The sequence below is a fragment of the Aphanomyces invadans genome (assembly GCF_000520115.1).
Source record: "Aphanomyces invadans strain NJM9701 unplaced genomic scaffold supercont1.55, whole genome shotgun sequence".
In the NCBI taxonomy this organism is placed as follows: domain Eukaryota; phylum Oomycota; class Saprolegniomycetes; order Saprolegniales; family Verrucalvaceae; genus Aphanomyces; species Aphanomyces invadans.
This window is the reverse complement of record NW_008580200.1, coordinates 275,651-293,771: the sequence shown is the minus strand read 5'-3', so window position 1 is coordinate 293,771 and position 18,121 is coordinate 275,651. Positions and strand designations below refer to the sequence as shown.

At 60.7% G+C, this 18,121-nt stretch overlaps 4 protein-coding genes across 4 annotated transcripts; 3 read left to right on the top strand and 1 right to left on the bottom strand.

The window, feature by feature from the left end:
• Positions 1-1,477: 1,477 nt before the first annotated feature.
• On the top strand, positions 1,478-3,866 carry H310_13719 (hypothetical protein; the record flags this gene model as incomplete). The annotated part of the gene is made up of 4 exons (XM_008881347.1): positions 1,478-2,350; positions 2,394-2,844; positions 2,891-3,129; positions 3,185-3,866. Exons 1-4 carry the CDS (start codon positions 1,539-1,541, stop codon positions 3,864-3,866), a joined length of 2,184 nt encoding a protein of 727 aa, XP_008879569.1. The 5' UTR covers positions 1,478-1,538.
• Positions 3,867-4,071: 205 nt separating this feature from the next.
• Positions 4,072-5,276, top strand: H310_13718 (hypothetical protein; the record flags this gene model as incomplete). The annotated part of the gene is made up of 3 exons (XM_008881346.1): positions 4,072-4,491; positions 4,541-4,852; positions 4,899-5,276. The coding sequence occupies 3 exons, from the start codon at positions 4,072-4,074 to the stop codon at positions 5,274-5,276; spliced, it is 1,110 nt and encodes a 369-aa protein (XP_008879568.1).
• A 351-nt stretch (positions 5,277-5,627) lies between these two features.
• H310_13717 (hypothetical protein) lies at positions 5,628-14,672 on the top strand. Its single transcript, XM_008881345.1, has 6 exons — positions 5,628-7,650; positions 7,695-9,509; positions 9,557-9,691; positions 9,738-10,349; positions 10,400-10,534; positions 10,578-14,672. The coding sequence occupies exons 1-6, from the start codon at positions 5,749-5,751 to the stop codon at positions 14,526-14,528; spliced, it is 8,550 nt and encodes a 2,849-aa protein (XP_008879567.1). The 5' UTR covers positions 5,628-5,748; the 3' UTR covers positions 14,529-14,672.
• On the bottom strand, positions 14,618-17,694 carry H310_13716 (hypothetical protein). The gene is made up of 2 exons (XM_008881344.1): positions 14,959-17,694; positions 14,618-14,900 (listed from the first exon to the last, which is right to left on the bottom strand). The coding sequence occupies exons 1-2, from the start codon at positions 17,675-17,677 to the stop codon at positions 14,728-14,730; spliced, it is 2,892 nt and encodes a 963-aa protein (XP_008879566.1). The 5' UTR covers positions 17,678-17,694; the 3' UTR covers positions 14,618-14,727.
• Between the last annotated feature and the right edge of the window lie 427 nt (positions 17,695-18,121).

Here is an 18,121-nt window from a genome sequence, read left to right as displayed (position 1 = left end):
CGCCATCGACAATGGCGCCAATAAAGCAAATTCGTCTGCCTTTGTGCTTTGGTTTCGGCTGCATGTCGGTGACATCGTTGGGATCGTATAAGGAGTCGTTCTTGGCCTTGTAGTGATGATGTATAAAACTTTCGTCCAAATACACAACAGTTCGGCGGAGGGACAGGTTGACATGCTGTGTTGCTTCGCACATTTTTACGACGTAGTTGTCACGCGCCAATCGGTTTCTTTGTGTCAGCGCAAGGGACTTTATTCCCTTTTTGTGACCCCGCTTGTATCCACAGTGTTTGAGAAATCGCTGTGTTGCTCGGAGGGTTGTTGCATTTGAATTGGGGTCGTCAGCGTAGCTCACAAGTGACTTCTCCCTTAGAAATGCCAGCACATCTTTTGCCACGCAGCGCTCTCGTAGCATGCGTTTATTGCGCACGAAGACTTGCACGCTGGAAACAACAGTGTCGTCCCGAGGGATGGCCATAGTTTTGGACTGTCGATTCGCCGGTTGCGTCTTTACCACTACATCCTTTTCAGCGTGATATTCACGCCAAACTTGCTGGACGACTTCTCGACTGCGCCCGACCAGCTGTGCGATGCGGACACTGACGTCGCGGGCGGCACCACTCTCCGCATCCTCTTGCCGCATGACGGCGTGCATGTTGAGTATGATAAGGCGCTCCTCCAGCGTGAGTGTGCGCGTGCGCTTGCTTGTAACAAAGGATCGTATTTTCGTGAGCAGTGCCGAGGTCATTGGCACGAGTGTTTGCGGTCCCATGGCGTCAACGAGAGGATGTGAAATGGACCAAAACATAGTTAAACGATTTAGCGCTTTATGGTCTTTAACGTATTTTCTACGAAAGTCATCTGTGACTATTAAACTTAGAAGGTTTGAAAAGGTTTAGAATACATTAAAACTGGAGAGTTTTGGATAAAATGTGCTTGTTCTTGAATGTTCAGAGGCTATCTATTCATATAATTAAACTTGAAATTACCTCTTAAACCTACAGACCAAATTTCGTCAAAATTTGATGTGGGGAAGGCAGCGAGCTGAGCCAGGAAGGTTGGATGCCTTCGCTCACTGTTAACTTTTTTCCTACAGTATCCTTGTACCATCGTTTACAACACAGAGGTTAAACTGCAAGCTTCCCGGCCAGCGAAATTGTCGGAACTCCATGAAAGGATAATATCGAAAAAATTCTTGTGGTTTAAAGCCAAGGTAGCATTAACGTTTGTGTAGTGAACGCATAATCACGGTGGGGTGCTTTGATGGACGTTTTGTGCGCTTCGTTTCCCCAGTTGTCCGAGTGTCGTGGTACAATCGATTACAACACACTGCAAGTTTTCCGCGATCACGTGGGAACTTTGTAAAATGATAATTTTGGTATTATAACCTGTTGATTTAAGCCAAGGTGGGATGTACGTATTGTAGTGAACAAATAAATAATCATGGTTGGATACTTTGGTGGACATACTGTGCACTTGCTTCACCTACTAGTTGTCCGAGTGGTACCTTGAATGGCAAGGGATCGCGCAATCGGGGCATCATGTGGGATGTCGTCGTGCATTCTCCAAGTCTACTTGCACCGACCAGCATGGCTTTCCTTGGCACTTCCCTCGCGGTGGCTGGCGTAGGCGCGGCGGCGTATTGTTTCTTGGCCGACCCAACTCCATCGCCAACTGAGCCACGACCGTCCGTCGTAGTCGACAATGCGAACGTCAAGCCTGGCCACGGTCCCGTCTACAGCGTTGGGTCTCTGCCAGTACCAAGGTTCGCCACGATGCTGGATGCGCTCGAAGATGCCGTCAAGTCGAATCCGCACGGAAGGTTCCTCGGCCATCGGCCAATTGACAAGACCACTGGCGACGCGCTGGACTACGTGTGGGCCACTTATGCGCACGTGCTCGTGCGCATTCGGCACGTCGCGGCAGGTCTCCAACACGAACGCTTGGTGGAAGTGACTACCGATGGCGAACGCCCGTTGTGCGTGTACATGAAAAACCGACCAGAGTGGGTGGTGGCGCAGTACGCAGCGTACATGTGCGGCGGGTTTCCCGTCGCTCTGTACGACACGCTCGGCGAAAACTCTACCGCATTCGTTCTAAACCAAACGCTGGCGTCGACAGTTGTGTGCTCGGCCGAAAAAGTGGCGACGATTGTAGCCGCGAAACCACACGCTGCGACGCTCAAAGCGCTCGTGATCGTCGATTCAGACGCCATTGAGCCAGCCGACAAGGCAGCGGCGGAAGCAGCCGGCCTCAGAGTGTACTCGTTCGACGAGCTCGAGGGACTTGGGGCCAAGCATGGCATGTCGTCGAAGACGCGCCGCCCGTCCGCTGCGGACATTTACTGTCTTGTGTACGAGACCACGCGAAAATAATGTTTAAAAGCTTCCATGTAGGTACACGAGTGGCACGACGGGAACGCCGAAAGGGGTCCCGATCTCGCACCAGAACATCCTGTTTGAGTTCGAAGGGCTGCGCAACCGGTTTGGGGTCGGGAAAGGCACACGAATTTTCACGCGCGAGTGCCGCCACTTGTCGTTCTTGCCGCTGGCCCACTGCATGGAGCACTCGATCCACACGACGACAATTCTCGCCCAAGGGTGCATTGGGTTCTACCAGGGCAACCCGGTCAAACTGCTCGACGACCTGGTCTTGCTTCGACCGACCGTGTTTGGAGCCGTGCCACGCCTTCTGAATCGCATCTACGACAAAATCGTGCACGGCGCGCGGGCAGCCGGCGGGTTCAAAGCATGGTTGTTTGACGTGGCCGTCCAGACGAAACTGGACAACCTCCGGCGGCACGGCATCGTGCGCCATGCGCTTTTCGACGCGCTTGTGTTTTCCAAGGCGCGTGGCATCCAGCGTTCTGGTCTGACGGCAGCGACTGGCGTAGGTGCTGAAGAAAGTTGGGCTGGACGAGTGCTGCCTCGTCGCGTCCGGGTCGGCGCCGCTGGCGGAAGACGTGATGGATTTCTTTCGCATCATGTTTGACTGCCCGATCTTTGAAGGCTACGGTCAGTCGGAAGCGACCGCCGTGACCGTCATGACCCACATCTCGGACCTCGACAGCGGCAACGTCGGCATCCCGCTCATCACGTGCCACACAAAGCTCGTGTCGGTGCCTGACCTCGGGTGCGTCCCGCCGTGCAAATTCCTCTCCACGTGCACTCAACACACGTTGTCGCAGATACAACGTGACCGACACGACCCACGGCGACAACCCGGCGACGCGAATCGCTGTGGCCGGCCGCGGCGAGATCTGCTTTCGCGGGCCGACCGTGTTTACAGGATATTACAAAGACCCAGAGCGGACCGCGGACGTGTTTGACACGGACGGGTGGCTCCATTCCGGCGACATTGGCGTGTGGACGCTGGACGGCCGGCTCAAGATTGTCGACCGGAAGAAGAACATCTTCAAGTTGAGCCAGGGCGAGTACATTGCGCCCGAGAAGGTCGAGAACATTTTGGTCGCGAGTCCGTGCGTCGTGCAGTCGTTTGTGTACGGAGACAGTCTCCATTCGGTGCTGGTGGCGATTGTCGTGCCGGACGAGGACGAGCTCCGGGCGTTCGCATCCATGCGGGGGGAGCCGACGGCAGGATCGTTCGAAGAGTTGTGTGCCAACACGCGGGTCGTCAACGACCTGCTCGAGTCGCTGACGGAGCTGTGTAAATCGCGAAAGTTGCTCGGGTTCGAGATCCCCAAGGCGGTGAAACTTCACCCGACCCCTTTTACGGCTGACGACACCCTGACCACACCAACGTTTAAACTCAAGCGTGCCCAAGCCAAGCGCGTGTTCGGCAGCGCCATCCATGCGCTGTACGAGCAGTGCGGGGATCGTGTGGCAGGCCGCATCCTGTCCCAGCGGTAGACCTTTCCGTCTAGTGTAATTGTGTATGGCAAGCACGGCGTTCGATGCGGGTGGCGTGCGGGAGGCAGCGTCACGTCGAGAGAAGGGTTCACGTCGTCGTCGCGACATCTTTGCCAGCTCACAAAAATAGCCAAGGGTGCTGTGCCGATCTGTATTCTTAGTTCAGGCGATCCTGGCGTGTGCCATTTTGGAATTGCGTTGTCCGATGCGGTGTCTCTGGGCCGCCTTTGGTCTCGTATGGGGTGCCGCCGTACACGGCGATTCAACATTCAAGCTGTACGGGTTGAATTACAACTCGCGGCAGGGACCCGACTGGGACCCGAACCGGTGCAAGTCGCAAGCTCAGATCGACTTGGACATGGTCGCGATTGCCAAAGTCGCGAGTCGCGTGCGCATCTTCAGCCTCGTGGACTGCAACCAAGGGTACATGGTGACAACGGCCGCAAAGAAGGCAGGGCTCCGCGTCTGGCTCGGGATGTGGGTGACAAGCGACCAAGCGTCGTTGAATCACGAGCTGGCGGCGCTGGACACGCTCGTGGCCGACGGCATCGTCGACAACACGTCCATCGACGGCATGCAAGTCGGCAGCGAGAGCTTGTACCGCAAAGACATGACCCCCGACCAGGTACAGCACGTCGCCGTCCTCGTGTGGCGCTGCTCATCACGTTGCACAGGCCATCAACTATTATGCAGCGGCCAAGACGTACTTGACGACGAAGAACTTGACATTTCCTGTCTCGATCACAGACGTCATCGACACCCTGCTCGCCTTCCCCCAAGTCGTGTCGGTGGTCGACGTTGTGATGGGGAACGCGTTTCCGTTTTGGGAAAAGGCCGACGTCGACACGGCCGTCCAGGCGTTCGAGACCAAGTACAATGCGTTGGTCGCGGCCGCAGGAGGCAAGGACGTCTGGGTCGGGGAGACGGGATGGCCGTCCGATGGCGTGAACGCGAACGCGTCCGTGGCGAGCCCGAGGAACCAAGCGGTGACGTGTTGTGGAGGTCTCGATGGAGTTGACATCGCGCGTGTAGGCATACATCGCCGACTTTGTCGCGTTTGCAGCCGCGGGCAACGTCAAGTACTTTTTGTTCTCAGCGTTCGACGATACGTGGAAGGTGGCGCAGGAACGCGTCGAGGACACTGTCGAGGCGCACTTTGGTCTCTTGGACTCTGTCACGAGGGAACTCAAGCCCGACCTGGACTACCTCCCGCCCCTCATGGCGAACGGCAAGTTTGCATCTGGATTCCCTGGAGCACCGACCACTCGTCCTGGACCTGACGGGGGCGGCGACGGCGCGCCGACAGAGTCGACGGGCGCCCCCGAAGCCCCGATCCCGACATCGGGGGCAACGCTTGCCATGGGGATTTCGCTCGGCACGGTGGCTTTCAGTATGTTTATGCTGGCTTAACAAGCGGTTCGCTTCTGGCATCGACATATGTGTGCGCCCGCGCCTCGACCATCTTTATGTAGCCAGCATGTGGACCAAAGATTTCGAAACTTCTCGAGCGTGATATGGAATGCGTAGTACCGCCGGACTTGGGGTTTCCGGGCGGCGGGGGTGACGTGGTTATAGCCATGCCCTCGCGAAGGCGATCGGTGGTGGCGCTGCCTTCAGTTCGAGCAACCTGTCCGAGGCGTACGGGGGGGGCGGCGGCACTTTAATGGGAAGGGTTGGCGGCCATGTGGCAAAGTAAATATTCCCAGAGGGGTGGTAGCTGTCGGCGGGTTCGTTACGTTGAGGTCGAATGTCGAAGATCTCCAAATATCGAAGCCGGCAATCTCCGCCACCACCCGATGGTACCGCGCGCCCACCACTCTGGCGGTTTTGCTGTCGTCAGATCCACGGCGGTGGTATCCACATTCGAGCATTTGCGGCTGGGATGAGAGGTGCAGCAGGCCTTGTGGCGGCCGCACACCTCGCGTCGACGGCATGGGGTGGTCAGCTCGACGCGTTCGCGTTCGTGCACACGGACGTGTACAACACTCCCGAGGAGTTCCTCACCCAAGTGATGGCGGACCGCGCCGCGATTATCTGGTCGACCAACGCAACGACGCCTCCATTCCAGTGCACGACGACCATCTTGTGGGACTACAAGCCCCCGAATGGATGCATCGTGTGCACGACTGCTCCGACGCCGGTTGGGTCGTGCACGCCGTCCGGGCTCCAGATGGCGTACAGGGAAGTGATCAAGGTCGGCACGAACAAAGAACCGTGCACGGGTGACCCCGCGCAAGATACGCTTCCCGAAGTGATCACGTGTGTCCCGGACCCACGACCTGGCTGCGTCTGGGAACACGTCGAGCGCACGGGGTGGGACAATGGCGCGCTGGAGCCGTACGGGTTCATCGGCGCGACGCGGTATCAGGTGCAAGCGGACAACCCGCAGCTGGACTGCACGTTGGAACCGAGTCGACGGGTGATTGTCGACCGACTCAACCCGTGCGACTTTGACGTTCTCTCGGACTGGGGGCCGTGCGTGAACCGCCGGCAAGAACGCGACATTCGCATCAAGCGGTGTCCGCGAAATGGAGCTCCTGCGTGCCCAGTCTCCCGCCCGTGCAATCCACCCAACCAGGACTGCGTCGTGAGTGCATGGGGGCCGTGGTCGGCGTGTTCGAACGGCGTCCAGATACGAACGAGGACGATCCTGACCCTTCCCAAAGGAACCGGGGCGGCTTGTCCCGCCACGTCCAAGTTGTCCGAGTCACGCCCGTGCACTGCTGTCGACTGCGTTGTGTCGGCTTGGTCGCCGTTCGTGTGCGATCCCGCCACATTCGTCCAGACGCGTACCCGGACTATCGTTGTTCCGCCGTCGAACGGCGGGGACCCATGCCCGCCGTTAACGCACTCGGCCTTCTGTCTGCACGAAGACTGCATCATGAGCGACTGGGCGTGCGATCCCGCGATCACGACGTACACCGACAACGACTCGGTCCCGACGACCCTCACGTATCGCAAGCGAACGATCCTTCGCCCCGCGCTCAACGGCGGCGCACCGTGCGGTCCCCTCGTCGATGACGTGCCGTGCAACGCGGTGGACTGCAAGCTGTCGGAATTTGGCGACTGGAGCGCGTGCGACGCATCGACGGGTCTCCGCACCCGCCGCCGCTTCGTCGTCACGCAGCCGACGAACGGAGCCAAGCCTTGCGATCACTTATCCGAAACCAAGAACTGCGACCCCGTGCCGTGCGTCCTGACCGACTGGACAGCGTGGGGAAGGTGCGACAACGAGAAGAAAATTCGGACGCGGACACGGTCCATCGTCCAGCCAAGTTTGTACGGCGGCGAGAGTTGCAGCGCGACGGTCGAGACCACCGCATGCGACCCCAAACCGTGCGTGATGTCTCCGTGGACCGAGTGGGGCGAGTGCGACTTGGCGTACAACCTGCGCACGCGGACGCGAACGATCGTGGCTCCGCCGCAGGACGACGGGCTGGAATGCCCGACAGATCTCCGGGAGACCCTTGCCTGCCCACCAAAAGATTGCGTCATGAGCGAGTGGAGCGAGTACAGCGAGTGCGATGATTTCGCTGGCACCCGCACGCGGACCCGCGAAATCGTGACTGCAGCAGAAAACGGCGGCCAGGCGTGCTCGACCAAGTTGAGCGAGACGGCGCCGTGTTTGCCCGTCGACTGCACCGTCACGTCGTTTGGAGAGTTCTCGGTCTGCGACAACGGAGTGCGCACACGAGTGCGGGAGGTTACGAGAATGAATCGGTACAATGGGAAAGCGTGCCCGGCCTTGACCGAGACTGAGCCGTGCGTGGCAAAGGACTGCCAAGTACGTATGACACTGCATGCTGCCTTGTGCTGATGCACTTCTAGTGGGGACCGTGGGGGCTCTGGAGCGACTGCGACGCGTCGACGAAGGTACAAACACGGGCGCGGTCGATCGTGTCCGGGGCGGCGAACCACGGAAAGCCATGCGTGGGGTCGGCAACCGAGACCAAGCCGTGCTTGCCCGTGGACTGCGTCGTGAGCGGCTGGTCCGACTTTTCTGAATGCAAGGACAATCGGCGCACACGAACGCGCACGGTGGTCATCCCCCCTGCAAACGGTGGCGCTCCGTGCGATGCCCCACTCCAGGACGAAGACATTTGTCGGCCGCAGCGTTGCTCTGTGGGCGGGTGGAGCGCCTTTTCGCCATGCACGAACGGACAGAAGTCGCGCCAACGCGTCGTGCTGGACAACCCGGACAACGAAGAGTGTCCCCCGCTGACGGACACGGTGTCGTGCACCCCGTGCACGCCAACCTTCTTTGATGACTGCACCCGATCGTGCGTGATGGGCGAATGGGAAGCGTGGAGCGGGTGTTTCGACGACGGATTCCAAATGCGCACGCGGAGCCGCGTCGGTCAAGCAGAGGATTGCCCAGATGACGTCGAGTACCGCGCGTGCAAGCCCGTGGACTGCAAGCAAACAGAATGGTCTGCCTGGTACTGTGACGGCACGACGGCTCTTCGGACGCGGAAAATCCTTCAGCAACCGTTGTACGGCGGCCACGAGTGCGACGACGGCCTCATGGAGAGAAAGCCTTGCTCGAACGCGCCGACGTGTACTCTGTCGGCGTGGAGCGAGTGGTCGGACTGTGACTACTCGACTGGCGTCCAAACGTCGACGCGATACGTTGTGTCGTACGGACTCGCTTGCGACGACGACATGGCCCGGACGCGCCCGTGCCCTTCTACGGACTGCGAAGTCGGAGACTGGTCGAGCTTTGGTCCGTGCAACGCCGTCACGGGCTACCGGACACGTACAAGAGAGGTCAAGGTCCCTGCCGCTGGCGACGGGATGCCGTGTCCGGGCTTGCAGGACATGCTTCCGTGCGGTGGTGTGGATTGTCAAGTGTCACGGTGGTCGGACTTCGGCCCGTGCTTGAACAACGTCAAGAAGCGCACACGAACGCTGCTGCAGCCTGCTCTCTTTGGAGGCAACGCGTGCCTCCCCCTCGAAGAGACGGTGCCATGCATTCCGGTGGATTGCGTCGTCAGCGCCTGGTCGACGTGGTCCGCTTGCTCGAACGATCTCCAAACCCGCACGCGCCACATTCTTCGGGCACCGACCAACAGCGGGACCCCGTGCGGCAACCTCATCGAGACGCAGAGCTGCGAGTCGTCCGAGTGCCAACTGTCGGCGTGGTCCGAGTGGACCTCGTGCAACGAGAAGACGGGGCTACGATACGCCACCCGGACTGTCGTCCGAGAAGCGGACATTGGGAAGAAGCCGTGCGACGACATGGATTTGGTCAAGGCGGACAAGTGCGCGCCAGTCGACTGTGTATTGAGCGCGTACTCGAGCTTCTCGGACTGCGATCCCGTCACGTTTTGGAGCACACGGACTCGGAAAGTTGTGAGTGCCGCCAAATTTGGCGGCAAACCGTGCGGCGCGCTGTTGGACCAGAAGAAGTGCGAGCCGGAGGATTGCAAGTTGACAGCACCAGGTCCGTTCTCGTCGTGCAACTGCGCCACAGACACGAAAACCGCGGTCCGCCAAATTGCTCGGCCCACGCGGTACGGGGGCGAACCGTGTGGCGACCTCGAAGTCGTCGAGCCGTGCCCACCAGTCGATTGCGCCGTGTCCGAGTTTGGGCCGTGGACCGGCTGCGACAAAAACGCAGCCAACCTGGCGAGCGAAAAATCGGTACGTCGTCGTCGCTTGACCGCCGCCGTGACCCCATGACGTTGTAGACGCGAGCACGAATCGTTACTCGACCGCAGCAGAATTGCGGCAAGCCGTGCCCAGACCTGATCGAGTCCAAGCCGTGCGATCCAGAGCCGTGCGTCCTGAGCGCCTGGTCCCCGCTCTCGGAGTGCGACTTGAAAGTAAGCCCAAGCTGCTTCCGTGCGATGGTCGATAACGCGCTCGTAGACGCACTTGAAAACGCAAACGCGAACGGTTGTGTCCCCTCCATACTGGGGAGGTGCCCCTTGCGACGCGTTGATTCGAACGGAAGCGTGCCCGGCGCGCGACTGCGTCCTCTCGCCGTGGTCTGCCTTGTCGGAGTGCGACTTGACGACCCAAAAGAAGACCCGGACGCGATCCGTCGTCGTCGCGGCCGAATACGGCGGTGCCGCGTGCTCGACCGAGTTGACGCAATACGAAGATTGCAAGCCCGTCAACTGCAAGCTCACGCCGTTCTCGGACTGGATATGCAACCCAACGACCAAGGAAAAGACAAGGTCGCGGTCGATCGAAGTCATGCCCCTGTACGGAGGCACGCCATGCCAAGTGCTGTCCGAGACGGCACCCTGCGATCCCGTCGACTGCGTGCTGAGCGAGTGGAGCGCGCTCTCGGACTGTGACGTCACCAAGGCCGTTCGCACGCGAACGCGCAAGATGTTGACCAGCCCCCTCTACCAAGGCAAAGCGTGCGGCGCACTCTCGGAAACAGTGCCGTGTCCCCCCGTCAACTGCGTCGTCGGCGCCTTCTCGCCGTGGACCACGTGCGACCCACTCAACTTTGACCCGAACGCTGTCCAGGTAGCCCCCGTGTGATTCGCAAACGATGCATCGGATGATTGTCTTGGCAGAAACGAACCCGGCTGGTCCTTACCCAGCCCGAGAACGGAGGCACGTTGTGCCCGGCCCTCGTCGAGACCAAGCCATGCAACCCGTTGGACTGCCAAGTGAGCTGCTGGTCAGCCTGGTCCGTGTGCGACTTGGCGGTACGCTCTGGACGGCTCTTCGCGTCGTGACCGTGAGTTGTAGACGCATTTGAAAACGCAAACTCGGACCATCACGCGGCAGCCCATGTGGGGCGGCAAAGCGTGCGACGCCCTCAGCCAGACCACGCCTTGTCCGGCACAGGACTGTGTCATGAATGCGTGGAGCGGCTGGTCCCCGTGCAACCAAGCCACGGCCAAGCAAACGCGCGTCCGGACGATTCAAACGCCTCCGGCGAACGGCGGTGCCGCATGCGGCGACGTCATCGAGACCAAGGATTGCAAGCCCGTCAATTGCGTCCTCAGTGCGTACGGCCCATGGACATGCGACCCTGTCACGAAAACGAAGACGCGGAGCAGGACGGTTGTCACCCCTGCAGCGTTTTTTGGCACCCCGTGTGGCGTGTTGTCGGAAACAGCGCCATGCGACCCGATCGATTGCGCGCTGTCGAGCTGGTCGCCGCTCTCGGCATGCGACTGCAAAACCCAAGTGCAAACGCAGACCCGGACGATCGTCGTCGAGCCCCAGTACGGCGGGAAAGCGTGCGAGCCGACCGTTGCCACCGTCGCGTGCCCCACGGTGCACTGCGCCGTCAACGAGTGGTCATCGTGGTCTGGCTGCGATGGGACGTCCAACGTGTTCACGCGCACTCGCACGGTCCTCACCCCCGCTCAACACTGCGGCACCCCGTGCCCGGCCCTGTCGGAGACTCAGTCGTGTCCTCCCGTGCATTGCCAGCTCAGCGCGTGGTCTGCCCCATCCTCATGCAACTTGGACACGCATGTGAAGACCCAGACCCGCACGATCCTCGTCGCCCCGCAGTGGGGGGGCGAAGCATGCGGCATCCTCACTCGAACGATTCCATGCCCGCCTCGACACTGCGTCGTGGGCGACTGGTCCCCATGGTCGGACTGTGATCTGTCCAGGGCTGAGAAGAAGCGGAGTCGCCGAATCCAAATCACGCCCGAGTACGGCGGCGACCCATGCGGCAACATCATCGAGACGCAGGAATGCAAACCCGTCCACTGCCAAGTCACTGCGTGGGGTCCCTACGGTCCGTGCAACGCCGTGACTGGTCTGCGCACCCGCACGCGAACAATCCAAGTCGCGCCCGAGAACGGCGGCCAGTCGTGCCCGGGACTGTCGGAGGACCTGCTCTGCGACCCCGTCGACTGCAGATTAAGCGAGTGGACTGTTGGCGAGTGCGACGTGACGTCGCAGCGCAGACCACGCACGCGCACCGTCGTCATAGCCCCGTTGTACAACGGCAAGCCATGCGACTCGTTGGTTGCGTACGATGCGTGTCCGCCCGTGCATTGCCAAGTGTCGGCCTTCACGGACTGGTCCAAGTGCGACTACACCACCCGCCTCCAGAAACGGACCCGGACGATTACCGTGGCCCCGCAGAACGGTGGCACGGCGTGCGGCCCGGTCACCGAGACCCGTCGGTGCGACCCCGTCGACTGCGTGATCACCCCGTATGCGTTTGGTGAGTGCGATCCCATCACGGGCAACCGAAAGGGCATCGCCCAAGTCGCGACTGAGGCCCAGTTTGGCGGCGCCGCGTGCCCGCCCTTGGTCAAGCTGATCCCGTGCGACCCTGTCGACTGTGTCATGGGTCCGTGGTCCGCCTTCTCGAACTGCTGTCTTCGCACGTACGTCCAGACGCGCACCCGGTCGATCGTGACGCCGGCCCAGTACGGCGGCAAAGGGTGCGGGCCGACCATCGATACGATCGAGTGCAAGCGCCAGGACTGCGTGCTGACTGCGTTCGGGCCGTGGGGAGTGTGCGACCCCGTCACCAACATGAGGTCGCGCACCCGGAGTGTTCACATTCCGGCCGCCAACGGCGGCACGCCGTGCGGATGTTTGGTCGAGTCGGAGCTGTGCCCGCGCATCGACTGCAAGCTGAGCATGTGGGGCGATTGGTCCGTGTGCGACCCCAAGACGGGCACCCAACGCCGCTTCCGCCAAGTTCTCGTCTTGCCCGAGAACGGCGGGTGTGCCTGCGGCGACACCACCGAGACGAAGAAATGTGCTCCGGTGCACTGCCAAGTGTCTGCCTTTTCGAGCTGGTCCGAGTGCAACATCACGACAAGCCATCGCACACGCACGCGCCAGGTCCTCACGGCGCCGCTCTACGGCGGCAATCCTTGCCCAGTGCTGAAGATGCGGGCACGTTGTCCGCCCGTCGACTGCAAAGTGTCCCCGTTCGGATCGTTCACGGCATGCTGCCCGGACACGCGCACGAAAACACGCAGCCGCATCGTGACCCAGGAGCCGCTCAACGGCGGCCTGCTGTGCCCAGACCTTGTCGAGTCAGTGTCGTGCGCGCCGGTCGACTGCGTCGTCAGCGACTGGACCGATTGGTCTCCGTGCAACTCGAACGATGCCGCCACCTCAGTGAGTTCCCGCACCCGCACCGTGCTCCGGTGGCCCGTGAATGGCGGGACCCAGTGCCCCGGCCTCACCGAGACCAAGCCGTGCAACCCCGTGGACTGCCAAGTGAGCTGCTGGTCACCGTTCTCGGCATGCGATCCCACGAAGCGGGTCATGACGCGCACTCGAAAGGTGACCCGACCAGCGTCGAATGGAGGGCAGCCGTGCCCGCCGTTGTCGGAATCCGTGCGTTGTCCGCCGGTCGACTGCACGATTAGCGAGTGGAGTGCATGGTCATCGTGCAACCCGAACACGTACCACCGCACGCGCAAGGCCACCATCGTCACGAATTCACAGTACGGCGGCCGAGAGTGCCCGCCGCTCATCGAGCATGAAAAGTGCCCGGCCGTGAACTGCGCTGTCAGCGACTGGTGCGACTGGAGTTCGTGCGACGCCAGCGGCAAGAAAACGCGCACTCGAACAGTGACGACTCCGTCCGCCAACGGTGGGCTGTCATGTCCAGGGCTGGTCGAGACCAAGGCATGCGACCCCGTGCATTGTGTTCTCGACGCATGGGGTCCGTGGAGCAAATGCAACCCGTCGACTCGGCAGAGATCTCGCGACCGCAAAGTGCTCGTGGCTCCTGCGTACGGAGGTCATGACTGCGACGACGTGACCGAGACCGAGACATGCGTTCCGATAGACTGCCGCGTCGGCCCGTTCTCGGAGTGGGGGCCGTGCAACGAAGCCACCTCGACCCGGTCCAGGACGCGCCCGATTGTCGTGGCCCCGCAAAACGGCGGGGCGGCATGTCCTGCGACCACCGAGACGCAACCATGCCCTGCTTGCCACTGTGAAATGAGCCCCTGGACGAGCTGGGGGCTGTGCGACGACTACGGGTACCAGGTTCGCACGCGAACGGTCCTCGTCGCTGCCCGCTACGGCGGTGTGCCGTGTGGACCTGTCAAAGAAAAGCAAAAGTGTGCGCCGGTGCATTGCCAAATGGGCCCGTGGGGCCCGTGGAGCGCGTGCACATGCACGACGATGACCAGTGTGCGCAGTCGAAGCATTTTGGTCCCCGCTGCGTTTGGTGGCGCCGAGTGCGGCGCCAGCACCGAAACACAGCCATGCCCTGGCGTCGACTGCAAGCTCGGGGCGTGGAGTGCGTGGGGTGCGTGCATCCGGGGCTACCAGACCCGCGTCCGCCCGATCGAAGTGGCGCCCGTCGGGAACGGCGCCAAGTGCGGCGTCGCGTCGCAAAAAAAGCCGTGCGACCCCGTCGACTGCGAGCTGTCCCCGCCTGGTCCGTGGAACGCATGCAACCCGTGCACGGGCACCAAATCCCGCGACATCTCGATCAAGACGTACCCGGCATACGGCGGGCGACCGTGCCCCGAAACGACCGAGAGGGCCCCATGCGACGCCGTCAACTGCGCCGTCAGCGACTGGACGCCGTGGAGCGTCTGCTCGTTTGGAAAGCAGTTCCGGACACGGTGCGTGACCCGCCAGCCCGCGTACGACGGCGCGGCGTGCCCGCATCTCCGCGAAGTCCAGGGCTGCTGCGTCGTGGCAACGACCGTCCAAAAATGGTCGCCGTTCTTCAGCGTCGTAGCTTAGCCACGTCCGTCCCCCCTTCATGACAATGAATCGACGACCTCTCGTATGTGATGGATGGCTGTGTGGGAAGCGATCCCATGGCGCACGCACTCGATCCGTGGCCTGTCGACGCGCGCACACGAGCGTAAACCATTCATTTTTTTTCTCCATGTTGTTTTCCGTCATATCTACGCGCGCGTCGTCGTCGTCGGACGACGTGTTACGCGGCGACTTTCTTTCGCTTGGATGGTTCTTCGTGGCCCCGTTGGACGGCCGTGATGCGGTCGCCCAGACTCAGCGCAATGCCCTGCGTTTTGCTTCGAATGCGAATGTACCCGGCGATCTTGCCCTTGTCGAGCTTTTCCACACTCAAATTCACCAGTGCGTCCTCGCCTACCACAACGCGCATGAGTCGTCGACTGTGCACACGACACCCGAGTCGTCGTCGTACCAAAGATGCTCTTGGCGTACAGATTCGCCGCCAAAAAGTGTGTGTCTCCGCCAAGGGATGCCGTCGGCGTCATGCACCGCATGTTGGTCTTGTCCACAATGTGCTGAAGGAACGCAAACACGTTCGTGATGTCCGTGTTGACCGCGACGCGATTCTCCCACTCAAACTCGGCCCACATGCTGCGGAAGTGCGTGTCGCCGCAGTCCGCGGGCACAATGTAATCCATAATGTCGAGGTGGATGTCGTTCAAGTTGACGTACGTCTTGTCCGCGCCAGACGCGGACTCGTACACGATCGTTCCAAAGATGTGGCCCGTCTCGGTCGACGACACCTTGATGTTGGCGCGGATCGTGCGCGAGTCCAGCGGCCCGATCGTGATGGACGCCGGCCGCTCCACGAGCTTGAGGTCGCCCATGGGGGTCAGGTCCACACTCAGGTTGTTCAGAGTGTTGGGCGTGCGGTTCATCACGAGGATGTCGAGCACGATGTCATACGCATGGACAGTCACGTATGCTTCGGCGTAGACTGGGTCGGCGAACCCGGTGAGTTGGTGGACGGCGCGCAGCTTGCCGCTGTATTCGTTCGGGCCGTCCGTCGCGCGGCTAAGGTCGGCGCCGTCGTCGATGTCAATGTCTGTGGAGCCAAGGGCCTTCTTCCCTCGGAGTTGGCGGAAGCTGATGAGATCGTCCACTTCGATTTGCGGCGCGTCGGCATCGCCAAGAGCGGCAGCCGCAGCTGCTGCCGCCGACGCTTGATCGTCGAGAACGGCTCGGTACGCCGCCCGACAGTCCTTGGTCAGCACGGTTGCCATGCGGTCAAAGAACGTCGGGTCCGTCAAGATGCGGACACACACGAGCATGCGGCGCTTCGAGTCTTCGTCGAGTTCAATCAGGGGAGACGCTGCGGCGTCCTGGCCGTACGAAAGGAACGCGACAATGTAACGCAGCACGGTGAGGACGAGCGACTTGACCGGCCCGTTCGCAGCGCTCGCGGGGTCGTGCGTCATGGCTCGGACGGCCAGTTTCGTCAGCGACGACGACACGGTTGACGCGAGGAAAAAATCGCCGGCCAAAATGAGTTTGCGGAGCGAGAGCCCTGCGGACGCCGCGACTGCTGCCGGGTCCACAGCGTACGACGTCTCGGTGGCATACGTGCCATCCGCCAGCACGACGCTCTTCGTGACGGGCTTGGCAGCGGGGGTCGCCGACTTGTCCACGGGGGGCTTGACATCGTTGGAAAACGGAAGGGGGCCAAGTACCTCCACAATCGCCTCCACCACAACGTGAACGGCCGTGTCGGCACTCGGCTGGTCCGATGCGTACTCGCCGAGGACCCAGAGCGCGACGCGGAAGACCTTGGCAGACTGGATGTCGCCGAGAGACAGCATCAGCTTCTGCACGATGCTCGGCCGCAGGTCTGGGTACGTCTCGCACATGGTTCGGACAAACAATACGACGTCCATGGCGCCGTCCGAGTTGAGAAAGTCCATGAGGAGGTGCACGACTTGGTGCGCGACTTCGGGGAACTTGACGGCGCACGCGTGGATGCTGCGGATGAGGAGCTTGCGGTAGTCGTCCCCGGCGGCCTTGTCCATGCGGCCCTTCTCCTGTGTCTTGACCACTTCGCGCTTGAGATGACCGACGACTTCGTCAATGTTGCGCGGGCTCACGAGATTCATAGCGATGTCCAGCACCTTCTTGCAAATGTCGAGGTTCGGCGACGACAGCGCGCGGAGGATGTCCATGAGGACCTCCTGCAGGACCTTGGTGTGATGCTTCTTGAGATCGGCGAGACGATCCAGTACAATCAACTTGACGTTGTTGTCGCTCTGTGAATTTAACAGGCCAGCGTACGTCTTGGCGGCGGCGCGCACGGCGGTCGGCGCGGAACTGAGCGTGACCAGCGTCCAAGCAGCTTCGTAGCTCACAGCGGCCGACGACGACTGGAGCAGCTGAAAGATGCATCGGATAAAGCGGGCTTTCTGAGCAGGATCGACGCGGCACACTTTGCGCGTGAGCTCGAGAATGACGAGGGAGAAGCCGTCGCCAAACTTCTGGATCTGGTCCATCGAGTTCATGAGGAAGTTGACCGCCACGGTCTCGGCGCAATCGAACAGCATCAAGTACGCATTGCGGCGCGCGCTCGAGTCCGATTCGGTCACGATGAAGCGTTCGATAAGTTCCGGCGCGTCCGGGATCAGCGCGTCCCCAAAGTTCTTGTACATGGTATACACTGTCATGACGGCGTTCTTGCGCACGTACGAGTGGCGGTGCTCGAGGTTGGCCTTGACGGCATCTTTGAGGGGTTCCAGCAGCTCCTTTTCCTTGATCTTACACAGAAAACGAAGCATGCACCCACGGACGTACTCGTTGGCGTGGTTAAGGTCGTTGAGTAGGGCATTGCAAACGAGGATCATCTCGGGAAGCAGTTTGCCGTGTTCGTCGTACTTGGTCGCGATTTCCCAGTAGATCATGAGGAGTTTCTTCAGCTGGTGATCTTCCTTCGTGCTACAGAACCGAATGATCTGCATGAGCACGCGGGGCTGCTTCTCGCCGTTCAAGAGCGCCACGATTGCCGCTTTTAGCGAACGGATCTTATCGTCAATCTTGGCACTTTCTAGACCTTTGAGGATCTCATCCTGGCTGGGGGGCTGCGCGCCACCCTTCTCCACCCCCGAGAAGAGCAAGATCGTGCAGTTCTTCTCGCTCGGCGTCGCCATCGCAGCTACGATTATAATGCTCGATACATTCCGGATACCACCCATGACTGTCATCCGGAAACATTCACCACCGCAGACACGGTGGGTGATGTGGTGGACGCTAATTGGTTAAAATTCATGCGAATTCCCCAATGCCACCATCAAGGTACCACGCGGGTCGGCGTCGGCCGCGCCACAAGCACAGCGAGATTGCATGAGGTCAAACGAGCTCGTATGAAGGAGGACCCTTCCTCCCGCCCCAATCCAAGCCACGTGCAGTGCCTTTTGGCACCCTGAACTGTGGATATAGGACCCATGTCTTTGTGCGAAATGTTTGTAATGCCGGACCAAGTCCCCAGCCTATCCCCATTGACACGATACGACTCTGCGGTGCTCTCAAGCTTGCAAAGTGCTCTTCACTTTGTAAGGTTGATGTGCATGGCTTGCAAGACAATTGCGTTGACA